General features: G+C 41.3%; 1 protein-coding gene across 4 annotated transcripts in view; it reads right to left on the minus strand.

Moving 5' to 3' along the window:
* Positions 1–239: 239 nt before the first annotated feature.
* The window catches only part of LOC141047417 (uncharacterized), a 143,343-nt gene continuing 118,679 nt past the window's right edge, over positions 240–24,903 (minus strand). For all 4 annotated transcript variants that reach the window (XM_073542498.1, XM_073542500.1, XM_073542499.1 and 1 more), the window contains 3 exons: positions 21,780–21,983; positions 19,818–19,979; positions 240–1,062 (listed from right to left, as the gene is read on the minus strand). In XM_073542498.1, the coding sequence (XP_073398599.1) occupies positions 889–1,062; positions 19,818–19,979; positions 21,780–21,983 (540 nt within the window). In that variant the 3' untranslated portion in view covers positions 240–888. The remainder of the gene's footprint in view (positions 1,063–19,817; positions 19,980–21,779; positions 21,984–24,903) is intronic.

The raw sequence follows: 24,903 nt of genomic DNA on the forward strand, positions 1-24,903 counted from the left end.
TGCATGTGACAACAGAAAATGGAGCTGGAAGATAATACAAGACACCCTTTTTTGATCTACCAAGTACTATAAACCTAGCATCTCAATGGGAACGGAAATATTGGAGACTCCTGGTCACGGCCGTGCCAGTCTGGAGGAGAAGCTATATGAATACAGGGTATGACTGTATTTTCAAGGAAATATTGATCACAGTAGTTGCCATATTTGTGAAGGTATTTAAAGGTGAAAACTCTGTGGACTTACTTTACTTTTGTTTAATTACTGTAATTGTTTTCTGTACTCTGCATAGAAGGATGCAATACTCATTCAGGCTTGTTTTCACATGTAGGCAAAAACAACACCAAAAACTTAGCACTTTGCTGTAATGTTATATGAACAATAATCAGTCCGGTGCACAAGAAAAGGAAAAAAAAAGAAATGAACACATCTGGTAGTCATTGATATATGCTTCAGCCACAACAAATTGTCTCTTCAGACAATTTGCATATTTCCCAGAGGAGCATTGTGGCTTTAAGTCTCCTTATGTCGGTATGCTTAGCATGTCAATCTTCGCAAGGAGTAACGATACTTCTTGGATACCATCCACAACAGTCATTGTGCATCAATGAATTAACGGAAATTACGCTGCATTATCTCTAAAAACAAGAAATACAACTATGCAATTATATTTTTCTTAAACTGCTTTCTGAAATGTGCCATACAGACCTCTAGTATTTAACACCTTAATTATTATTTTCTACATTATTTAACCTTTTTTTAGTGTGTTGCATAATTTTTTGAAAAAAAAAAAAAAGGTAGCAAAAGGAAAAATGAAAAACCATAATTGCTTGTAGACTTTGGAAACGGACAAGATAATTTCTCTAAAACATCAACCATAATACTTGATCTTCACATTCTTGAGTCATATTGGTCTATGAAGTTATTGAGTTCTTGCACACAGAGTCCAGCCATCTCCTGTAAACTTGAGTGCAGGGCACTTGTAACAGCTGCCTCAATAGATGGGTCTTTTTTCAGCAACGTGCTGGCAACAAAGGCAAAAGTCTTGCAGTCTTGAGCAAAAGCCTGGTAAGAAAATAAAATAGGGTTGAAAAAGCAACACACAGCTGTGTGCAGATGTTCACAATACATATATGTGCAAACAAAAGGGTTTGAGAAATGGAAACTTGGTCTACATTTCAGACGCTTTGTGATCGCTTAATTAATAATCTTTAGAAACAGTCATTGTAAGACACTTACTCTGTACTCATACCCAACAAAGAAGATCACTCTTTGAACCGCAATTGTTTCAGTAGGACTGTGATAGTACTCTTCCAAACTCATTCACGAGTCAGTATTCTCATGCACACAATCACAGTTGCTCCATGCTCGCTCCGCTCCCTAAAGCCAGGTTACGGTACATACATTTGTGAGGCACAAGCCATTCTGGCACTGGAAGAGCCGGGCTGACCTCTGCACAGTTAGCTCAGGTCAGGACACTTTGCAGTTAGGCAATGTCTCCCAAATCAAGAATGCACAAGTGAAACTGACCTAAGGAGCAGTTATATATCTTCAGTAGACTTCCTAATGCCTTTTACACAGATATTTGTCAGATTCTCTCCTATGCAGTAATGACACTGATATACAGGGATTTTCGTGCCAACGATGTCTGAACAGTTTTAGATTACGCTTATGGTGCTGATTAAGAATATGACTTTGGTTTTGACAGCTTGGATCTAGTTTATGAGATATTTAATTACAGTAGAATTCCGGCTTCAAAGAGTCACTTTTACATTGGAAGCCTACAAATTGAAATACAAAATTATATTGGATATTTCATTACCTAAGTCACAGTTAAAAGTCAAAAGACCAAAAGCTATTGCATGTGTTATCACACACAAGACGCATTGGGGGAATGCATTATTTTAATGGATGAATTATCTCAAACAAAACTAGAACCACTTCGTCAAATGTAAATGGGATTTTTTAATACAGCACCATCAAGACATTCTAAATCCATTCAAAAAACCTTTGCATCACAAAAAAATTTTTTAGACTTGTGTAATCAAACATCCCTTTAATCTATATATTTTCAAATTTGGTTTGCTAATAAAATGGCAATCTAAATTTTATTTTAGAGTAAGGTTACACTTCTGGCGATACATAGTAACTTTACAGATACATCTAGTCTTATCATAGCTATTACACAAGTCAATGGAGTATGGACGTCGGCACAACAACCAAGCTAATGCCTGGAGGAGGGGCTGGAATGCTAAATGTGAAAGAACTTTGCAAAAAAAAAAATTATGTCACATGAGCTCTGTAGCCTATCAATGCTGGGCTAGGAGGAAAATAAGTGGGCTGTTCTTTTTATTTGGCACATTAAATAGCGCTATCCAATAGTGGACAACTCATTAAAACTATTCATTGGTACTTCAGGCCATTATTCTGCTCTAGGACCAATTTTGTTTGGCTCAAATCTTCAAATCAAGTTCTTTCACTTGGACGCACATTTTCTACGAAGATATCGAGTCCCAGAGGCAACAAAGCAGCCCCACAATATTATAGAGCCTCCACTATTACGTTTCACTTTTTCTTATAGGCGTCATTTTGGCACCAACAGTGCCATGAAAAAGTATTCATAACCTGTGAATTTTTTCAAATTACACTTTCAAACTAAAATGTGTTTTATATGGATTTTATGTGATATACCAACACAAGGTAGCAAGTATTTGTGAAGTATAAAAGAAATGATACTTGGTTTTCCAAACAGTTTCACTGACAATTCCAATTGGAGATATATTATATATATATATATATATATATATATATATATATATATATATATATATATATATATATATATATATATATATAACCCTTTTACCACCAAGGGTGGTTTGCACGTTCATGACCGGTCCAATTTTTACACTTCTGACCACTGTCCCTTTATGAGGTAATAACTCTGGAACGCTTCCATGGATCCCGGTGATCCGGACATTGTTTTCTCGTGACATATTGTACTTCTTGTGATCCATTGATCTATTATGCGTATATGTCTGCCCTCTGGCAATATTTCTTGGTGTTGTACCATCTCTTTGCAATTGTGTATGGTTTTAAATATTTTAATCATTTTTGTTTTTATTTTTTAAGGCTTCAATGATCACGCTTATACATATGGACTTTGGGTAACTGACGCTGCCTTTTTCCTGCTCTTACTATGCTATTGGAACAAAATTACATCAATTTGTCGATTGTGACGTCTTCAACCCGCTGGAGTTCCAGCATTATTGAAAAACTTGAAGTGTTCTTCATATACATTTATATCTATTGTACGGTGGCGGATATATGTATGCTATGTTTGGTGTTAACCATATTTTTGTACATTATATTGATTTTGATTCATTCATCCTTTGATAGGGGTATAGCTCTTTTTATATCCGTGGTCCATCTACGCATGTCAGCCTCTCCTCCATTTCCTGTCCAGTGTCACTTGGGGTCTTTTGACCTCTGGGCCACAGTTCAGATTGGTGTGTGCGACTTTGCATGCGTTTAAATTATGACCTGGTGGTATATATACATGTGGGGCCAAGTTATATATGAATTTTCTGCTTAAATGTTTATTTGCAGTATGATTGCGCGGGACTTAATTATGGGCGGATAATGCCCTTATAATGTGACATATGACGTGTGTGAATACTTGTCCATTATTGTCAGATACAATCTAATATGTACGAGTAGAATGAGATGTAGTAACGCGGTGGATGACGGGACGGACCTGCGTCACTGAGAATTTACGCTATGCATGATGGTAATGATGTCAGTTGCCGGTAGCTAGGCGACGGAGCAGTGTTCCCAAACCACGGTGGATGATGGGTTTGGTGGATCCTGGCCCGGGTTGATGCCACTTCCGGTTTCGGCGTCTATATGCTTATACCTATGTGCAGCAGTGTGGGCGTTCCTTGTGTACCTTCGCCCTGTATGACGGGGATGACGTTGGTTTCCGGTCTCGCCGTCTATGCGCCTGGCTTTTACTATGTGGGTGGTGCGTCACCTCTGGAATTATATTAGCGATATGGTTCAGTGCGTTCATTGGTTGTCTGTTCGTTTAAAATTCTTGTCTTTCTTCACTTGTTCACGCCCCCTGACGAAGGCTAAGCCGAAACGCGCGCTGAGGTGGGTGCAGGTCTCAGGGCATCACCATTATTATATAGGTATCAGCTGTGCTGTGGCGGTCCTATGATTATTATATATACACACACTTATCTTTATATGGGCCAGCGCATTGCACAAGCTCAGTCTATATAGCGATATATATATATTTAATGGATCCTTACTATCTATATGGATTTTGATGTGTTTAGTATTCTTTGATGCCCTGTATAAATCTGTACCCTTTTGGTACTTTGTTTGTCTATGCACATTTGCATTTTATGTCTCTCCCATGTTTGTGTTCTTTTTTGATGAAATAATAAATTTTTGACTTTTATAAAAAAGTGGGCTTTTTTGATCGGAGTTTCTTCTCTATGTATCAGTTTTGTATACGATTAGCTCCATATATAGTCCTATTTTTTGCACCAATATGTGTTATCATTATATAATGATTATTGATTTACTATAATGGTGCGTGGTTTTTTGTGTGTGTCATATTGTACTTATTGTACATATTGGGGATATGTCAAAAGTAAAAGAAAAGTCAAAGATGCTATAGGATTTTTACAGGATGAAAATTATGAAATGGTAAGACAGGATGTTGAGAAGGCTGAACTTTTAAATTCCTATTTTGCATCTGTTTTCTCTCAGAAAGGAAATGCAACATCAACTGTTATTCACTGTCCTATTAAGGGAATAGAAGAATCCAGGATATCTATAAACAGAAAGATAGTGAGGAAACACTTAGCTAACCTAAATGAATTCAAGTCTCCAGGTCCAGATGAATTACACCCCAGAGTACTGAAGGAGATAGCAGAAGACATTTTTGAACCTCTCTCCATAATCTTTGAAAATTCTTGGAGAACAGGAGAAGTGCCAGAAGACTGGAGAAGAGCAAATGTTGTTCCTATCTTCAAAAAGGGGAAGAAGGTGGACCCAGGCAACTATAGGCCGGTGAGTCTGACTTCTATACCAGGAAAGATCTTTGAACAAATTATTAAACAACATGTATGTCAATACCTGGATAAGAATGAAGTGATTAAACAGAGTCAGCATGGGTTTGTAACTAATAAGTCATGTCAGACTAACTTAATTTCCTTCTATGACGGTATCACTGATTGGGTGGATCAAGGAAATGCTGTAGATATAGTATATCTTGACTTCAGCAAAGCATTTGACAAAGTCTCTCATACAATCCTTATTGAAAAAATGACTAAGTATGGAATGGACAAGGCAACTGTTAGGTGGATTCATAACTGGCTTAGTGATCGGACCCAAAGAGTGGTCGTAAATGGCTGCACATCCAGTTGGAAGAATGTCTCAAGTGGGGTACCACAGGGCTCTGTCCTGGGCCCTGTATTGTTCAACATCTTTATCAACGATTTAGATGAAGGAATTGAGGGTAAACTGATTAAATTTGCTGATGACACAAAGCTAGGAGGGATAGCTAATACTAGAGAAGAGAGAGAGAGGATTCAAAAAGATTTAAATAAACTGGAGAAGTGGGCAGCAACTAACAGAATGGTTTTTAACAGGGAGAAATGCAAAGTACTACATCTGGGCAATAAAAATGAAAAAAGCATATATAGAATGGGAGGAATAGGGCTGAGTGACAGCACATGTGAAAAAGACTTGGGTATACTAATAGATCACAGACTGAATATGAGTCAACAGTGTGATGCAGCAGCAAAAAAGGCAAATGCAATTCTAGGATGTATTAACAGAAGCATACAGTCTAGATCATGTGAAGTCATTATTTCCCTCTACTCCTCTTTGGTCAGACCTCATCTGGAATATTGTGTCCAGTTTTGGGCACCACATTTTAAAAAAGACATCAACAAACTGGAGCAAGTTCAGAAAAGAGCAACCAGAATGGTGACCGGTCTGCAAACCCTGTCTTATGAGGAAAGGTTGCAGGATTTGGGAATGTTTAGTTTGCAAAAGAGAAGACTGAGAGGAGACTTAATAGCTGTCTACAAATATCTAAAGGGCTGTCACATTGTAGAAGGATCAACTTTATTCTCATTTGCACAAGGAAAGACTAGAAGCAATGGGATGAAACTGAATGGGAGGAGACACAGATTAGATATTAGAAAAAACTTTTTGACAGTTAGAGTGATCAATGAGTGGAACAGGCTGCCACGAGAAGTGGTGAGTTCTCCTTCAATGGAAGTCTTCAAACAGAGGCTGGACAGACATCTGACTGGGATGATTTAGAGAATCCTGCTTTGAGCAGGGGGTTGGACCAGATGGCCCAGGAGGTCCCTTCCAACTCTACGATTCTATGATTCTACTTCATGTTAGAGGTAAAATTTCATTCATATAACTTGCGTTTATTTGTGGGGAAAAAAAAAAGGAAATTTGGCGAAAATTTTGAAAATTTTGCAATTTTCCAGCTTTGATTTTTTTTATGCCCTTAAATCAGAAATATGGCACACAAAATATTTAAGTAACATTTCCCACATGTTTACTTTACATCAACACAGTTTGGGAAACAAAATTTTTTTTGTTAGGAAGTTATAAGGGTCAAAATTTGACCAGCGATTTCTCATTTTTACAACACCACTTTATTTTTAGGGCCACATCACATTTGAAGTCACTTTGAGGGGTCTATATGATAGAAAATACCCAAAAGTGACACCATTCTAAAAAATGCACGCCTCAAGGTGCTCAAAACCACATTCAAGAAGTTTATTAACCCTTCAGGTGCATCACAGGATTTTTTTGAATGTTTAAAAAAAAAAATGAACATTTAACTTTTTTTTCACAAAAAAATTTCAGGTCCAATTTTTTTTATTTTACCAAGGGTAACAAGAGAAATTGTACCCTAAAAGTTATTGTGCAATGTGTCCTGAGTACACTGATACCTGATATATGGGGGGAACCACTGTTTTGGCGCATGGAAGAGCTCAGAAGGGAAGGAGCGCCGTTTGACTTTTTCAACGCAAAATTGGCTGGAATTCAGATCAGACGCCATGTCACGTTTGGAGAGGCCTTGATGTGCCTAAACAGTGGAAACCCCCCAAAAAGTGACCCCATTTTGGAAACTAGACCCCCCAAGGAACTTATCTAGATATGTGGTGAGAACTTTAAACCCCCAAGGGCTTCACAGAAGTTTATAACGTACATCCGTACAATTAAAAAAATCATTTTTTCCACAAAAATGATCTTTTCACCCCCAATTTTTATTTTCCCAAGGGTAACAGGACACCAACAGTTATTGTGCAATTTGTCCTGAGTACGCCGATATCTCATGTGGGGGTAAACGACTATTTGGGTGCATGGCAGAACTCAGAAGGGAAGCAGCGCCATTTGACTTTTTTGGCTGGAATTGAGATCGGACGCCATGTCGCGCTTAGAAAGCTCATGATGTTCCACAACAGTGGAAACCCCCCACAAATGACACCACTTTGGAAACTAGACCCCCCCCCAAGGAATTTAGCTGTGTGGTGAGCACTTTGAGCCCCCAAGGGCTTCACAGAAGTTTGTAACGACCGGGCGTGAAAATAAAAAAATTATATTTTTTCCACAAACATGTGGAAACAAACATCCCAATTTTTTCTATTTTCCCAAGGGTAACAGGAGAAATTGGACCCCAAAAGTTGTTGTCCAATTTGTCCTGAGTACGCTGATACCCCATATGTGGGAGAAAACTACAGTATGGGCACACGTCGGGGCTTGGAAGGGAAGTAGTGACGCTTTGGAATGCAGACTTTGATGGAAAGGTCTGCGGGTGTCATGTCGCGTTTGGAGAGCCTCTGATGTGACTAAATTGTTGAAACCCCCCACAAGTGACCCCATTTTAGAAACTAGATCCCCCAAGGAACTTATCTAGATGTGTGGTGAGCACTTTGAACCGCCAAGTGCTTCACAGAAGTTTATAACGTAGAGCCACAAAAATAAAAAAAAATGATATTTTTGCCCCCAATTCGTTATTTTCCTAAGGGTAACAGGACAAATTGGACCCCAAAAGCTGCTGTGCAATTTGTCCTGAGTAGGGTGATACCCCATATGTGGGGGTAAACCACTGTTTGGGCGCATGGCAGAGCTTGGAAGGGAAGGAGCACCGTATGACTTTTTCAACGCAGAATTGTCTGGAATTGAGATCAGACGCCATGTTGCGTTTGGAGAGCACCTGATGTGCTTAACCGGTTCCCGACCTGTGACACAGCGTATGCGTCATGAAAGTCGGTGCCAATCCGACCTATGACGCATACACTGTGTCATGAATTCAAAGCCCCCCTGTGGGTCGGGTGACCGGGGTCAATGAAAGGTCACCTGACCCGCAGATACATGGGGCTTTGTAATTCACCATAGGGGGCGTGGCTTCGCCCCCACGTGGCTACGATCGCTCTGATTGGCTGTTAAAAGTGAAACAGCCAATCAGAGCGATAGTAATATTTCATCAATGAAAATTGATGAAATACTACAATCCAGCCATGGCCGATGCTGCAGTAGCATCGGACATGGCTGGAGACACCGATTCGACCCCCCCCACCGGCGATCGCCCCCCCGCAACTGAATGACAGTGGCGATCTGCCGCCGCTGTCATCATCTGCCCCCCTCCCATTCCCTCCGCTCCCCGCCAGCTTCCGATAACCCCCTCACCCACTCTCACCGCCCCCGGCACCTTCTAAGTCCCCCCGTCGCTCCCGGTGTCCGGCGGGTCCGGTTCATGGGCGCCGCCATCTTAGAAAATGGCGGGCGCATGCGCAGTGCGCCCGCCCGAATCTGCCGGCTGCAGATTCCATTATTTCATTTTGATCACTCTCACAGTGATCAAAATGGAATAAAAAGTAAATGAACCCCCCGATTATCACCCCCATAGGTAGGCATAACTAATAAAATAAAGAAAATATATATTTTTTTTTTTCCATTAGCGTTAGGGTTAGGGTTGGAAAGAGGGTTAGGGTTAGGGTTGGAAAGAGGGTTAGGGTTGGAAAGAGGGTTAGGGTTGGAAAGAGGGTTAGGGTTGGAAAGAGGGTTAGGGTTGGAAAGAGGGTTAGGGTTGGAAAGAGGGTTAGGGTTGGAAAGAGGGTTAGGGTTGGAAAGAGGGTTAGGGTTGGAAAGAGGGTTAGGGTTGGAAAGAGGGTTAGGGTTGGAATTAGGGTTAGGGTTGGAATTAGGGTTAGGGTTGGAATTAGGGTTAGGGTTGGAATTAGGGTTGGAATTAGGGTTAAGGTTGGAATTAGGGTTAGGCTTGTGGTTAGTGTTATGGTTAGTGTTGGGGTTAGGGGTTTGTTGGGGTTAGGGATATGGATAGGGTTGGGATTGGGGTCAGGGATGTGTTGGGGTTAGGACTGTGGTTAGGGATGTGTTGGGGTTAGGGTTGAAGTTAAAATTGTGGGGTTTCCACTGTTTAGACACATCAGGGGGTCTCCAAACGCGACATGGTGCAACCATTGATTCCAGCCAATTTTGCGTTCAAAAAGTCAAGCGGTGATCCCTCTTCCAAGCCCCGACGTGTGCCCAAAGAGTGGTTTACCCCCACTTATGGGGTATCAGCGTACTCAGGAAAAATTGCACAACAACTTTTGGGGACTAATTTCTCCTATTACCCTTGGGAAAATAAAAAAATTGGGGGCTAAAAAATTATTTTTGTGGAAAAAAAATGTTTTTTTCATTTTCACGTCTCTGCATTATAAACTTCTGTGAAGCACTTGGGGGTTGAAAGTGCTCACCATACATCTCCATAAGTTCCTTGGAAGGTCTAGTTTCCAAAATGGGGTCACTTGTGGGGGGTTTCCACTGTTTAGGCACATCAGGGGCTCTGCAAACGTAATGACGACCGCAGACTATTCCATCAAAGTCTGCATTTCAAAACGTCACTACTTCCATTCCGAGCCCTGACGTGTGCCCAAACAATGGTCCCTCCCCACATATTGGGTACCAGCGTACTCAGGACAAACTGGACAACAACTTTTGGGGTCCAATTTCTCCTGTTACCATTGTGAAAATAAAAAATTGCGGGATAAAAAAATCATTTTTTGAGGAAAAAAAAGATTTTTTATTTTCACGGTTCTGCGTTATAAACTTCTGTGAAGCACTTGGGGGTTCAAAGTGCTACTCACCACACATCTAGATAAATTCCTTGGGTGGTCTAGTTTCCAAAATGGGGTCACTTGTGGGGGGTTTCCACTGTTTAGGTACATCAGAGGCTCTGCAAACGTAACATGATGCCCGCAGACCATTTGATCTAGTCGGTATTTCAAAACGTCACTACTTCCCTTCCGAGCCCCGACGTGTGCCCAAACAGTGGTCCCTCCCCACATATGGGGTATCAGCGTACTCAGGACAAACTGGACAACAACTTTTGGGGTCCAATTTCTCCTGTTACCCTTGTGAAAATAAAAAATTGCGAGCTAAAAATTCATTTTTTGAGGAAAAAAAAGATTTTTTATTTTCATGGCTCTGCGTTACAATCTTCTGTGAAGCACTTCGGGGTTCAAGGTGCTCACCACACATCTAGGCAAGTTCCTTATGGAGTCTAGTTTCCAAAATGGGGTCACTTGTGGGGGGTTTCCACAGTTTAGGTACATCAAGGGCTCTGCAAATGTAACATGATGCCCGCAGACCATTCCATCAAAGTCTGCATACCAAAACGTCACTACTTCCCTTTCGAGCCCTGACGTGTGCCCATACAGTGGTCATCCCCCACATATGGGGTATCAGCGTACTCAGGACAAACTGGACAACAACTTTTGGGGTCCAATTTATCCTGTTACCCTTGTAAAAAAAAAATTGCGTGCCAAAAATCATTTTTTTTGAGGGAAAAAAAATGATTTTCTATTTTCACGGCTCTGCGTTATAAACTTCTGTGAAGCACTTGGGGGTTCAAGGTGCTCACCACACATCTAGATAAGTTCCTTGGGGGGTCTAGTTTCCAAAATGGGGTCACTTGTGGGGGGTTTCTACTGTTTAGGCACACAGGGGCTCAGCAAATGTAACATGACGCCCGCAGACCATTCCATCAAAGTCAGCATTTCAAAATGTCACTACTTCCCTGCTGAGCCCAAACGTGTGCCCAAACAGTGGTTCCCCCCCACATATGGGGTACCAGCGTACTCAGGACAAACTGGACAACAACTTTTGGGGTCCAATTTATCCTAGTACCCTTGTGAAAATAAAAAATTGCCAACTAAAAAAATTTTTTTTTGGAAAAAAAATTTTTTCTTTTCACTGCTCTGCATTATAAACTTCTGTGAATCACCTGGGGGTTCAAAGTGCTCACTATGCATCTAGATAAGTTCCTTAGGGGGTCTAGTTTCCAAAATGGGGTCATTTGTGGGGGAGCTCCAAAGTTTAGGCACACAAGGGCTCTCCAAACACGACATGGTGTCGGCTAACGATTGGAGCTAATTTTCATTTCAAAAAGGCAAATGGCGCTCATTCCCTTCTGCGCCCTGCCGTGCACCCAAACAGTGCCCCCCCCCACATATGGGGTACCAGTGTACTCAGGACAATCTGGACAACAACTTTTGTGGTCCAATTTCTCCTGTTACCCTTGTGAAAATAAAAAATAGCGTGCTAAAAAATCATTTTTGAGGAAAAAAATGATTTTTTATTTTCACTGCTTTATGTTATAAACTTTTGTGAAGCACTTGGGGGTTCAAAGTGCTCACTACACATCTAGATAAGTTCCTTAAGGGGTCTAGTTTCCAAAATGGTATCACTTGTGGGGGAGCTCCAATGTTTAGGCACACAGGGGCTCTCCAAACGCGACATGGTGTCCGATAACGATTGGAGCTAATTTTCCATTCAAAAAGTCAAATGGCGCTCCTTCCCTTCCAGGCCCTGCCGTGCACCCAAACAGTGGCTTATGACCACATATGAGGTATCGGTGTACTCAGGAGAAATTGCCCAACAAATTTTAGGATCCATTTTATCCTGTTGCCCATGTGAAAATGAAAAAAGTGAGGCTAAAAGTTAATTTTTGTGAAAAAAAAAGTACTTTTTTTTTTTTACGGATCAATTTGAGAACTACCTGGGGGTTCAAAGTGGTCACTATGCATCTAGATAAGTTCCTTGGGGGTCTAGTTTCCAAAATGGGGTCACTTGTGGGGGAGCTCCAGTGTTTAGGCGCACAGGGGCTCTCCAAACACGACATGGCAAGCGCTAAATATTCCAGCATATTTTCCATTCAAAAAGTCAAATGGCGCTCCTTCCCTTCTGAGCCCTGCCATGCACCCAAACAGTGGTTTATGACCACATATGAGGTATCGGTGTACTCAGGGGAAATTGCCCAACAAATTTTAGGATCCATTTTATCCTGTTGCCCATGTGAAAATGAAAGAATTGATGCTGAAAGAAAATTTGTGCTGGAAAAATTAAAATGTCCATTTGTTCCTTCCACATTGCTTTAGCTGCTGTGAAACACCTGAAGGGTTAATAATCTTCTTGAATGTGGTTTTGAGTAGCTTGAGGGGTTCAGTTTTTAGAATGGTGTCACTTTTGGGTATTTTCTGCCATATAGACCCCACAAAGTGGCTTCAAATGTGAGGTGGTCCCTAAAAAAAATGGTTTTGCAAATTCTGTTGTGAAAATGTGAAATCACTGGTCAACTTTTAACCCTTATAACTTCCTAACAAAAAAATATTTTGCTTCCAAAATTGTGCTGATGTAAAGTAGACATGTGGGAAATGTTATTTAGTAACTATTTTGGGTCACATAACTCTCTAGTTTAACAATAAAAATTCAAAATTTGAAAATTGCAAAATTTTCACCAAATTTCTGATTTTTTCACAAATAAACGCAAAAATTATCAACCTAAATTTACCACTAACATGAAGCCCAATATGTCACGTAAAAACAATCTCAGAATCGCTAGGATGCGTTGAAGCGTTCCAGAGTTATTACCTCATAAAGGGACACTGGTCAGAATTGCAAAAAATGGCCAGGTCATTAAGGTCAAAATAGGCTGGGTCATGAAGGGGTTAAACAGTGGAAACCCTCCAATTCTAACTCCAACCCTAACCCCAACACACCCATAACACTAATCTCAGCCCTAACCCTAATGGGAAAATGGAAATGAATACATTTTTTTTTTTAAATTTTATTATTTCTCTCTAACTAAGGGGGTGATAAAGGGGGGCTTGATTTACTATTTTTAGTGGGTTTTTATGTTTGGCAGCTGTCACACGCTAAAAGACGCTTTTTATTGTAAAAATAGTTTTTGCACCACCACATTTTGAGAGATATAATTTTTCCATATTTTGACCCAACGGGTCATGTGGGGTCTTATTTTTTGCAGGACAAGTTGACGTTTTTATTGGTACCATTTTCAGGCATGTGACATTTTTTGATCGCTTTTCATTCCGATTTTTGGGACGCAGAATGAACAAAAACCAGCAATTCATGAATTTCTTTTGGGGGGTGCGTTTACACCGTTCCGCGTGTGGTAAAACTGATAAATCAGTTTTATTCTTCGGGTTAGTATGATTACCGTGATACCTCATTTGTCATTTTTTTATGTTTTGGCGCTTTTATGCAATGAAAACAATTTTATATAAAAAAATTATTTTTGCATAGCTTTATTCTGCAAGCTAAAACTTTATTTTTTCGCTGATGCTGTGTGGCGGCTCGTTTTTTGCGGGACAAGATGACGTTTTCAGCGGTACCATGGTAATTTGATCACGCGTTATTGCACTTTTTGTTAGGCGGTATGATGATAAAGCATTGTTTTTTGCTTTTTCATTTTTTAAGGGGTTCACTAAAGGGGTTAACTAGTAGGAAAGTTTTACAGGGCGGGTCGTTACGGACGCGGCAATACTAATTATGTGTACTTTTGTTTGTTTTTTAATTCCAAAAAATGAATTAGGGAATTTTTTTTTTTATTTAGCAATTTGTTTTATTAATTATTTCTACACTTTTTTTTTTTTTTTTAACTTTATCCCAGGGGGTGACATCACTAATGTGTTAGATCGCTGATCTGACAGTTTGGACAGCACTCTGTCAGATTAGCAATCTGACTGGCGCTGCTGCAGGCTTCCTCGTGCCTGCTCGCTGCAGGCACTGAGGAAGCCGCCTCCCTGCAGGCCCCCGCGGCCATCTTGGATCCGGGGACCTGCAGGGAAGGAGCTCCGGGGGTCTCAGGGAGCCCCCTCCCTGCACGATGATTCCCTAATCCCCCGGTACACTGCGATCATATTTCCCCCCAGGTCACATGGACGGGATAGTACGTCTAATGGGAGAAAGGGGTTCAGCTCTCTCTAAAAAATCCCCTAATAATATACAAGTGAATTAACATATCTCTCAGCAAACATGTGGATAGTACTAATCTCTATATATATATATATATATATATATATATATATATATATATACACATACATACATACATATACACACACACACACATGTGAACAACGACAAAGCAAAGTCCAGCAATAACGTGAGCAATCCAGGATGCTGTTAAAAAAAATTTTTCTTTTTATTCATAAATCCATTAAAATGCAATGGTCCAAGCAGTTCAAAACAGCAATAACGCAGGAAAGTCGTGCAGATAGGACTACGCGTTTCAGCGGTAGAACCCGCCTTCTTCACGATCCAGAATCTAATCTGCTTTCCAAACATGGAACCTTATATACATCCCACTCCCATCAGGGTAATTATAAACATATGTGAGAGACTTAAAAACATGTGCTATAAAAGCAGATCAAACATATAAACTAGCCACATATTGATCAGTATACAACATGCATAAAGATTATAAGGAAAGAATTCAACATATTGGAGAAAAGTACATTAGGAATGTCCAATAACCTGACCATAAGATGTAAGGCCCTGTGCACACAGTGCAGACTCCGTGCAGTTCCGCAGCAGATTTGGCCCTGCAGAACCGCAGCAGAAAAGCAACAGAACAGCACGTGATGCACAGTACCATTTAAGGCTATGTAAAACAAAAAAGGCTGTGCACATGCTGCAGATTTTTCTGCGCAGATCTGGTGCAGAATAAAAGAAGCAGCATATCGCTTCTCCTGTGCGGCTCTGCTGCAGCTCTCCACCTGCTCCATTATAGAAATCTGCAGGCGGAAACTGCAGGGGAAATCCGCATATATATATATGTATATAGCAAATTGTGTACAGATTAGATTATACTAGTAATGTAGCGGATATTGCACTCTATCTAAAGTGCTACATGCATTATGATGTGTCCTTTTTTGTGATCTCAAGACGGCCAGGACTAGCAGTAAATAGGATTTCCTTATTATAATTATTAGTCCATATAGTTTTTCTAATTTTGTGCTCATATTTGTAAGGGATTAATCTTATGAAAGCGTCATAGAGATTGTGTTGCAGGTGGATTGATAGTTTTTTATTTTAACCTTATCCACTACTATCAAATTCTTTTTGAGAATAGTAGCGGAACTTCTTAGTCTGGCTTCATTCACAGGAACTACCTAATTGTTGTTCCTAATGATTGTCCAGCAATGATAAGCTCCTGGTGCTAAAACACAGCCCCCTTTTGTGATAAGCACCTCATTGTCTATAGCCATTGTATATAGAGTGCCTGGTGTGGGAGGAGTCAGCTTTAACAGCTCTGCTTCATGCTAAATCTAAAAACTCGTATGTGGAGTCGGGAAGGAATTTTTTTCCCCAATGTGAAGCTTACTGTTTGCCACATGTTTTTTTTTTGCCTTCCTCTGGATCAACATGTTAGGGCAAGTTAGGAAAGGATATGGGTTGAACTAGATGGACTTAAAGTCTCCCTTCAACCTTAATTACTATGTTACTATGTAAATCTAAAAACTCTGTCAGAACGAATGTACCCAGTAAACTAAGTGAGATATTGTTGGATTCAGGGTCTCTTTGCCTACATTATGCTGCTCTCATTTGGGGTAGGAAAAGCATGGTGACAGATTTCCTTTAAGGCCCTATTTGTGCCAATATTTTTATCCTCTCTACAATAGATAACAGAACGTGAGATCTATGTGAAGTGATCAGTAATAGGACTGACCCTAAACCATTGCCATGTTGAAATGATGTTACAACTACACTAAAGACAGTATTCAACTGTAGTAAATGATTTTCTATGAAATGATTCTGTACAAAAAAGGTGCTATTAATCCTATGATTGTTTTCTGTTCTGATAAATCTATAGCAATTCAAACAGTTTCATTAAATACTATTTTACATGGTGTAATTAACATTGAAGGTGGCACCTAGCTGACCACAACAGTATTTAACTTTAGAAACATTTTAGGTTAAGACCCTTCCTCGGGCTGAAGAAATACACTTTGCTAAAGTCTTGTTATATATGTTTTGTATAAAAAACAGTTCTATGTAGTATATGAAAAGTTTGTATCCCCAATATCTCCTATTTTGAGCTTACTCTGCTAAATAAAAAGTAAAATAGGCATCCTGGTAATACTGAGGGGAATACTCACATTTTGCTGAATGATATGCACTTGTGAAGAGCCTTATTAGTGACAGAGCCAATTTTGTACTCAATGACCAAGCCAATGTTTAAAATTCTGACCACTGTCCCTTTATGAGGTAATAACTCTGGAACGCTTCCATGGATCCCGGTGATTCTGAGACTGTTTTTTCGTGACATATTGTACTTCATGTTAGTGGTAAAATGTCTTTGATATGAATTGTATTTGTGAAAAAAAACCTGAAATTTGGCAAAAATTTTGAAAATTTTGCAGTTTTCAATCTTTTAGCTTTTGTGCCCTTAAATCAGACAGTCATATCACACAAAATAGTTAATAAGTAACATTTTCCACATGTCAAATTTACATCAGCACAATTTTGGAAACAATATTTTTTGTTCGGACATTATAAGGGTTAAAAGTTGACCAGCGATTTCTCATTTATCCAACAAAATTTACATTTTTTTAGGGATCACCTCATATTTGAAGTGAGTTTGGGGGGGGGTCAATATGACAGAAAATACAAAATACCCCAAAGTGACACTATTCTAAAAAACTGCACCCTTCAAGGTGTGCAAAACCACATTCAAGAAGTTTATTAACCCTTCAGGTGCTTCAAGAGAACTAAGTGGAAGGAAAAAAAATGAACATTTTACTTTTTCCCAAAAATATTATTTTGAAACCAATTTTTTTTTTTTTTAATTTTCACAACGGTAACAAGAGAAAATGGAACACAAAATCTGTTGGGCAATTTCTCGAGTACGCCGATACTCTATGTGGGGGAAAGCCACTGTTTGGGAAAGGACTCAGAAGGGAGAGAATCCCATTTTACTTTTTAAACGCAAAATTGGCTGGAATCAATGGCGGGACTCCCTGATATACCTAAACAGTGGAAACCCACCAATGCTAACTCCAAACCCTAACCCCAACATACTGCTTACCCTAATCCCAACACTAACCATAACGTAACCACAAACCTAACCCCAATACCATCATCACCCTAACCCCAACTCTAGCTATAACCCCAACGGAAAAAAATACATCATGTTTTTTAATTTTATTATTTTCACCTAACTGAGGAGGTGATAAGGTGGGGTTTGATTTACTATTTTTTTTTTACTTTGATCACTGTGATAGACCCCATCACAGTGATCAAAACGAACCAATAGGAGAAATCTATTGTTGCCGGGTGCTGGCCGGCAGATCTCGATGGGCGCTGTTAATCGGTGAATAACGGCGATCGCAACACTGGAGATGGTAAAAACCAACACGAATCATGTTCTCCGGGGTCTCAGCTACTCCCAGAGATTTTCCGATGCAGGGGACGCTATAACCTTATTTCTCAGCGTCGTTAAAAAGCGGTGCTGAGGAATGAGTACCCTTAACTGCCGCCGTTAAAAGGCGCATCGGCGATCGTTACGGGGTTAAAGGTAGTCTGTCTCACCCCCAAAATGCAAATGTAAACTAATTAACCAGTTATGAAGGAACTTGGGCCTCTTCAAAACTCATACTTGCAGTAAATATTTCATTGTTATATTTACTTTGAAAACTTGTTGTATTCAGTATTTCAATATGAAAATAAGCAGGCTTCAGTTCATGCTCATCCTGCCTTCACTACATCACAAAATAGGTCAATGTCAGGAGCAGGTTACTGATCCTCTCCTCATCTCTGAAGCCACTTGCTTGCCACACTGCAGCATGTGGCAGCGGCTAGCAGGAAGCACTGATGCCTGCTCTTTACTGTGCGCATGTTTTTGGGCCTTTCAGAATTAGTGTGTACGAGTAGAGCCGCTGTGCGAGCGCTGTCAGTCAGAATCAGTTGGAATGGATTATATTGCAAACTGAGGGGGCATAACTGTGCACTGAACACTTGAGCCAATGTTGCGCCGAAGCCCCTTCACTTGCATATTGAATAAAACACATTTTCAAAGTAACTATAAGCATGATTTTTATATTGTTTAGTGCACAGTATAATTGTTTTATTAGTTTAATCTATTGTCACTTTCACCTCACGAATAGTAGACAGTGGCGTACCACTAATAGCAGCAGACTCCGCGGCTCCTAAGGGACACGAGAGTCCGGGGGGAGGCCCAGTGCCGGCTCTGCTCCCCCACGCCTGGCATCGCAATTTCAACTGTATCGGCATCTTGTATTTGAAAGGCTATGTGGGATCAATTATACAGTGAGCAGGGCTGTATGGGGCCCATTATACAGTTTGCAGGATGTGTGGAGCCATTATACAGTTTACACGGATATATGGGGGCCATTATACAGTTTGCAAGACTATGTGGGGGCAATTATACTGTTTGGTAGGCTATGTGGGATCCATTGTACTGTTTGGGGAGCTATGTTTGCGCAATTATACTGTTTGGAGGGCTATGTGGCAGCCATTAGACTGTTTGGAGAGCTAGTGGGCCCCATTATACTGTGTGAAGCCATTATGCAATGTGAAGGGTTGTTTTGGGGCTAACACATTGTGTAGATGATTGTGTAGGAGCCATAATGCTGTTGCAGGGATGTAAGGGATTATTAAACTATATGCAGGGCTGTGTCGGGGCCATCATACTATGTTGGGGTCACTGTGGGGGGTATCATACTTTGCAGGATGAGGGGTAATGAAAATGAGAGCCAACAAACTATTACATATAACCAAACTATAATGTTTTTTGAGGAGGGGGGCAACTAAGACTTCTGCTATGATTGCGCTATGATTTCTATGAACGCCCCTGGTAGTAGGTCCTCTTTAAACAACAGAATTAGAGACGAGCAAATATGTTCGGAAACTATCTCCAAATCTGAATTTGCCATATTCGTGCCATATCTGTTCCCCATTTGTGGTGAACTTATGTTTCACGATCGTTTCCATACCAATTTGCTAATTTCTACTCCCACTGACTCCAATGGCGTTCGGCGAATATTGCAAAAACAATATTCCCTGGCAATTGTAGTAATTTTTCAATATTCGGTTCGGACTACGATTGCCGGTGAATATTGTTTTTGCAATATTCGCCGGCAATCGTAGTCCAAACCAAATATTGAAAAATTCGAACAACTCTAAATACAAGTTGTAGTATATCACACAGGATCATTTTTTAATGATTTCAATTGACTAAAAACAGATATACAAGTTTGTGGGACAACCATTTGCAGAAGTATTAGTATCCCTTGTCACATCTTCTGGTTAGTTTTATAAGACATTACAGTAAGTTTTAGCATTTCGAGCCTCAAGAGCACAGAATATGTTTATGGTCAGCAATCTCACGAGTATAGTATTATTGAAATTCTGTCGGGAAATAAAGCTAACAGGGAACTCACCAATTCAATCTGTTCTTTTCTTGCCAAAATAAAAGCAGTACGAACTTCTTGAGCAGCATCAGGCAGTTCACAATTCACGACCGATTCTGTGTTCTCATGTTCACTAGTGCTAGCAGATACCGTAGTGTCCACAGCCTCTGATGGCATATCACCTAAATCACCCTGTAAAATTAAACTATTAATGTCAGTATTGTGGAACACATTCAAATCTGGAGCATAGGTTTAGCAGATCATTTCAATCACTCTGTCAAATGTAGTATCCAAACAGTGAAGCTTTAGTGTGGGTTCTCCTCTGCCGAAGCCAGCAGTGAATAGACCGCCAACTCGTAACATACAAGGCGAGCGGTGGTCATTTAATAGCCAGTTTAGACAACCAACCACACTTCCAATGCCACAGAACAAAATAGCTAATACAATTGTTCGTTGCGCATAGACTGTCATTTCCCAGGTTAAAGTGCTGCGGAAAACAATGATTTTTTAAGCAAGCTTAAAAATAATTTTACCCAGGTGATTAACAGCCTGTTTACAGTGGCTGATCATCGGGAAATGAGTGCTCTTACAGACGCTCATTCACAATAATCAACCAGTGTTACTGCACCCTCAAGGCGTTACCACTGTCTGAAAGAGGCCATAGGATGTTAAAAGCTGACAGAACAATGATTACATCTGTGAAATCTCTAAGGACTAGATCTAACAAGTCAACAACAGTTAACAAATATGGAGTGAGGCAGCACAGCCAGTGAAATTAACCTTTTATGACCCCAATTTTTGGCACATGGGGCTGTATTACGGCTTATTTTTTGCGCCCCAAGTGGACGTTTTATCGATACCATTTTCTGGTAGATACGATGTTTTAATTGCCTCGCTGCATATTATTGCAATGATACAGCAGGCAACAAAACGTTATTCTGGCGGTTTGATTTTTTTTCTTGTTAAGCCGCTCACCGATAAAGTTAAATTACTTTATTTAATATTTTAAATAGATCGAATATTTCTGAACACAGCGATATCAAATATGTTATTAGGAGACTTGAAGCTTCGATCATCCAATCGCTTGTAATAAGCATAGCAGTGTATCAGCAGAAATCACGATCTATGTACCCCAGCCATGGGCTGGCTTTCACAGGCGGATCATAATGACAGGCACAAATTCATCAGACCCACAGCTGTTATGACAACCCCGCGATCATGTGATAGTTCGCCAATGGGCGGGAAGAATGACAAGCTCTTGGCTGGCGCTTTTTCCCTTTAAACCCTTCACAACAAAGGACGTACATGTTCGTCCAAAGTTATGAAGGGGTTAAAAGGCAGATTGCAAACCGCTAATAACCTGCAGATATACCGGTAATCTGCAAGTTAATAGCATTCCATAGTTGCTGCACTGAAAGCTCGGCTTCTGGGAGCAAATTAACTTCATTCCTCCTGGCAGCCTCGGGCATTTAGTGAGAGCGGTGTGGTTTCCATCACTATTCAGTATATAGTGAGCGGTGGCTGTAACCTCTGATGTACTGCTGAGCCGGCAGTTTGTGAGTAAAAGCCTGAGGCTGCCAGGCTTTAAGTACAGCAGCCAGTCAGCTTGTAACCTACTGATTATCCACATATCTGTAGGGTAATAGTGTTTTGAGACGTGGTAGGATCCCTTTAACTGTTTAAAAAGCATGACAACTGCACTTTATGCACTACAAGGGGTTATACTACAAATTGCTCAAACAATCAAAACCCTCCTGGGTATGTGCACAAGATGTCCTAAAGACAGTGGTAGTGCTACTGAGATTTGAGTCACTTTAAAAAAAAAAAAAAGGGGGGGGGGTGGTTCTGAAGTGGCTTTGCTGGCAGTTTTGCCAGCGTTTTTTTACCAATTTTTCAAGAGGAATTTGGCTGAAAAAGTAGTTGTGTGCGCATTCCCTTAAAAAGATTCTGGCCTAATTTCAAAATGAGTGACTTGCATTCAGAGATATATACCAATAAAGGGATCTGAACAGTCTTCTCCAAGAAGCAATCATCTCTATCTTGGCTGCTGCATAGTCTCTTTTCAGCAAAGAATTCGACTTTTCTTTGATCCACATTGAAATCAAAATCTTTCTTCTCTGAAAGGGCTCTTTTCCCAAGATTTACGCTTGTTTGCTGTTTCACTTCCTGCACAGATTGCTCTGTTTGAAGAGGGTCCTACAAAAATCATTAGAGAATAGATGGGTTACTCAAATAATATACCGTAGTTTAATAAAAAGTGAAATATACAGCTCTGGCAAAAATTAAGAGACCACTGCACAGTTTTATAAAAATTACCTTCTCTACATGTCTGACAGCCATTCCCGTGTCAGTTGAATTCCAACCTGAGTACACCTCATTCTACTTAATGTGCTTCTGATTAGGTTATCACCTGAACCAAATCTTATTTAACCCTTTCGCGCCAGAGCCTGTTTTTGCCTTCGTGACCGGGCCAATTTTTTTCAACTCTAACCAGTGTCAGTTTATGAGGTCATAACTCTAGAACGCGGGGCGTGGCATGGCCGGCGAGGAGTGAGGACGTGTTCTAGAGAGCTCCCGCTCCTACACCGTTAACCAACCTGATCAGTGACCTCTCCAGATGCCTTCTACCCCGATGACCACCAGAAGCAGAGGGAGCGTATCCACCGGCCCCGCGGCATCCGACAAGGCTCCTCATAACATCTCCCGCTACTTCACAGGAGCGGGGAAGAAGGCGGCCGCAGACGCCATGATGGATGCAGCGTGCAAAGGACAGCAGGCTCCGCCGTCAGCGGGGAGCAAGGTACAGGAGGTGGGGGAGCAGTCAGACGAGGGAGGACTGCAAAGAGACCCCTTCGCGATCTGACGGGGCAATCTTGGAGGCTCCACAGGAGACGGGGCATTCTCCCCACAACAAAACCGCTGAGCCCCTGGAGGCCCGTCCTTCACGGGGAGACCCCGCAGACAAGCCGATGCAGCATCGCACCGGCGTGACATGTGCAGGCCCTGAAAAGAGTTCCCCGGTGCTCCCTGCGCCATGCACCCAGAGAGGCAATATTACTCCCCCTGACGCCAACCTTATCATCATGGGTGGTGTTACGGTGCAGGGAGCAGACCCTACAATGAGAGGGCAGTCAAATCACACCATAATATCTGCCCATCAGGCAGAACTGCCACCTGTCCTAGCTCCTCCACCTACCCACAAACTAGCCGCATCCTTAACACCACAATGCGGACCTTCTGCCCCTACCTTTATGGGACAATCTGCAGCACCCATGGGAGCCGATTTCACTTTATTATATAATAAAATAAAAGGCATACCGACAAAACAAGACATGGAACAATATATTGTTTGCCTGGAATCTTCTTATAAAACTGAACTTTCCATACTTAAGGACAACATTCAACAATGCGGAGAGAAAGTTGAATCCCATGATCAGATTCTGACTTCCCTGAACGAAAGAATGGAGGCTCAGGAGGCGGCCATGGCTGCTCAAGCTAGACAGCTACAGACCCTAGCAGAGATGCTGGATGATTCCGAAAATAGGGGACGCAGAAACAACGAATATGGGGATTACCCGAATCTATACCCACCCAGGAGTTAAATACCACTTTGTGAGGCATCTTCAACTCGGTATTAGATAGGCCCCAAGATACTCCACTGGAGCTAGACCGTGCTCATAGGGCTCTGGGCCCGCATCCTAGTGAACAGGACCCACCGAGGAATGTGATATGCCGGGTCCATAAATACCAACTTAAAGATGCGGTCATGGGGGCAGCCAGGAGAGCTAGACCCATAAAACACTTGGACACCCACATACAGCTTCTACCAGATCTGTCCAGATGGACTTTGCAGAGGCGCAGAGCTCTTCGTCCCCTCTTGGATGAGTTGCGGCAGAACGACCTTCTCTATACCTGGGGGTTTCCGTTCTGCCTCCGGGTTCAGAAGAGGGGTAGAGTACATCGTTTGAGCCATCCTAGTGGAATCCCAGCATTCTCGGCTGTCCTGGATATATCTGAGGTGGACATCTCTGATTGGCCACGCCTGCCATCATTTTACAGAATGGATGACCCTCGCAGGGGGCAGGCTCCTCAACGGCAGCGTCGACCCGGAAGACGGCTCAATGGACATGGGCACGTTCATCCAGGAGAGAGAGAGCGGATGATTGACTATTCAGTTTTTTGATATGGGATGGGTTATTGTCTGGATGGGTGGGGGACGGGGATTGTGGATCATTTCTACTAGCGATGCAGAACTGAAGCTTAAATCAGTTTTACCAACAGTTGATTCCTCTTTTTCTCCTCATTCCTTCCTTTCTCCCCCTCCCCTCCCTTCCCTTTCCCCCCCCCCACATCCACATACTTTTAGACAGTTGGGTTTCCACCCTAACCACTTCCAGGTGTCTCAATAGATTTCCACTTTGTTGTGTTCTATTTTAAAAGAAGGCATGATTCATGGAAGCTTACGTCACTTCAGATTTAAAGGTGGGGACATCTTTAACATTACCAGCTTTGATAGCACTGACGCTAATTTACAATAAGCGATATGTTAATGACTCATGTGTTTATTAGCTAAGATTATATATAATCTTTGCATGTTCAATTCCCTGCATTAGGGGTATGTGGTTGCTATATCATCACGAGGTTGGGGACCGGAGGAGACGGCTTCTCCATTTCTCTTCTTGTCATACACTTCCCCCCCGGAGGTGCTGTTTTGCCACTGAGGCGCACAGCAACTAATACTTACCTCCTCTAGGTTCCACGATATCTGTGGGAGTGTGTCTAACCACACTCGCATCGTTAATTTCACCTCTATTTTCTGCTTTTTCTCTAATCCTCTGTTTATTCTCTTTGTTTACACTCCCCTCAACCTACTAGTTTCTTTCCTTCTCCACAGCGGGCACCGGACTCCGAGACCGATCCATCCTTTGGAACGAAGCCTGATTTTCTCGATTCCGGACTACAAATACAATGCCTGGTAAGACTGCCACACAAAAGATTACACTGGGCTCCTTGAACGTTAGGGGCTTTAATATACCACAGAAGCGGTCGCAAATTTTATATGGTATGCACAAGAAAAGAGTAAATGTATTGATCCTACAGGAGACCCATTTTAAGA

This window comes from Dendrobates tinctorius, unplaced genomic scaffold (assembly GCF_039654945.1).
Source record: "Dendrobates tinctorius isolate UK_male_01 unplaced genomic scaffold, ASM3965494v1 ptg000127l, whole genome shotgun sequence".
In the NCBI taxonomy this organism is placed as follows: Eukaryota; Metazoa; Chordata; class Amphibia; order Anura; family Dendrobatidae; genus Dendrobates; species Dendrobates tinctorius.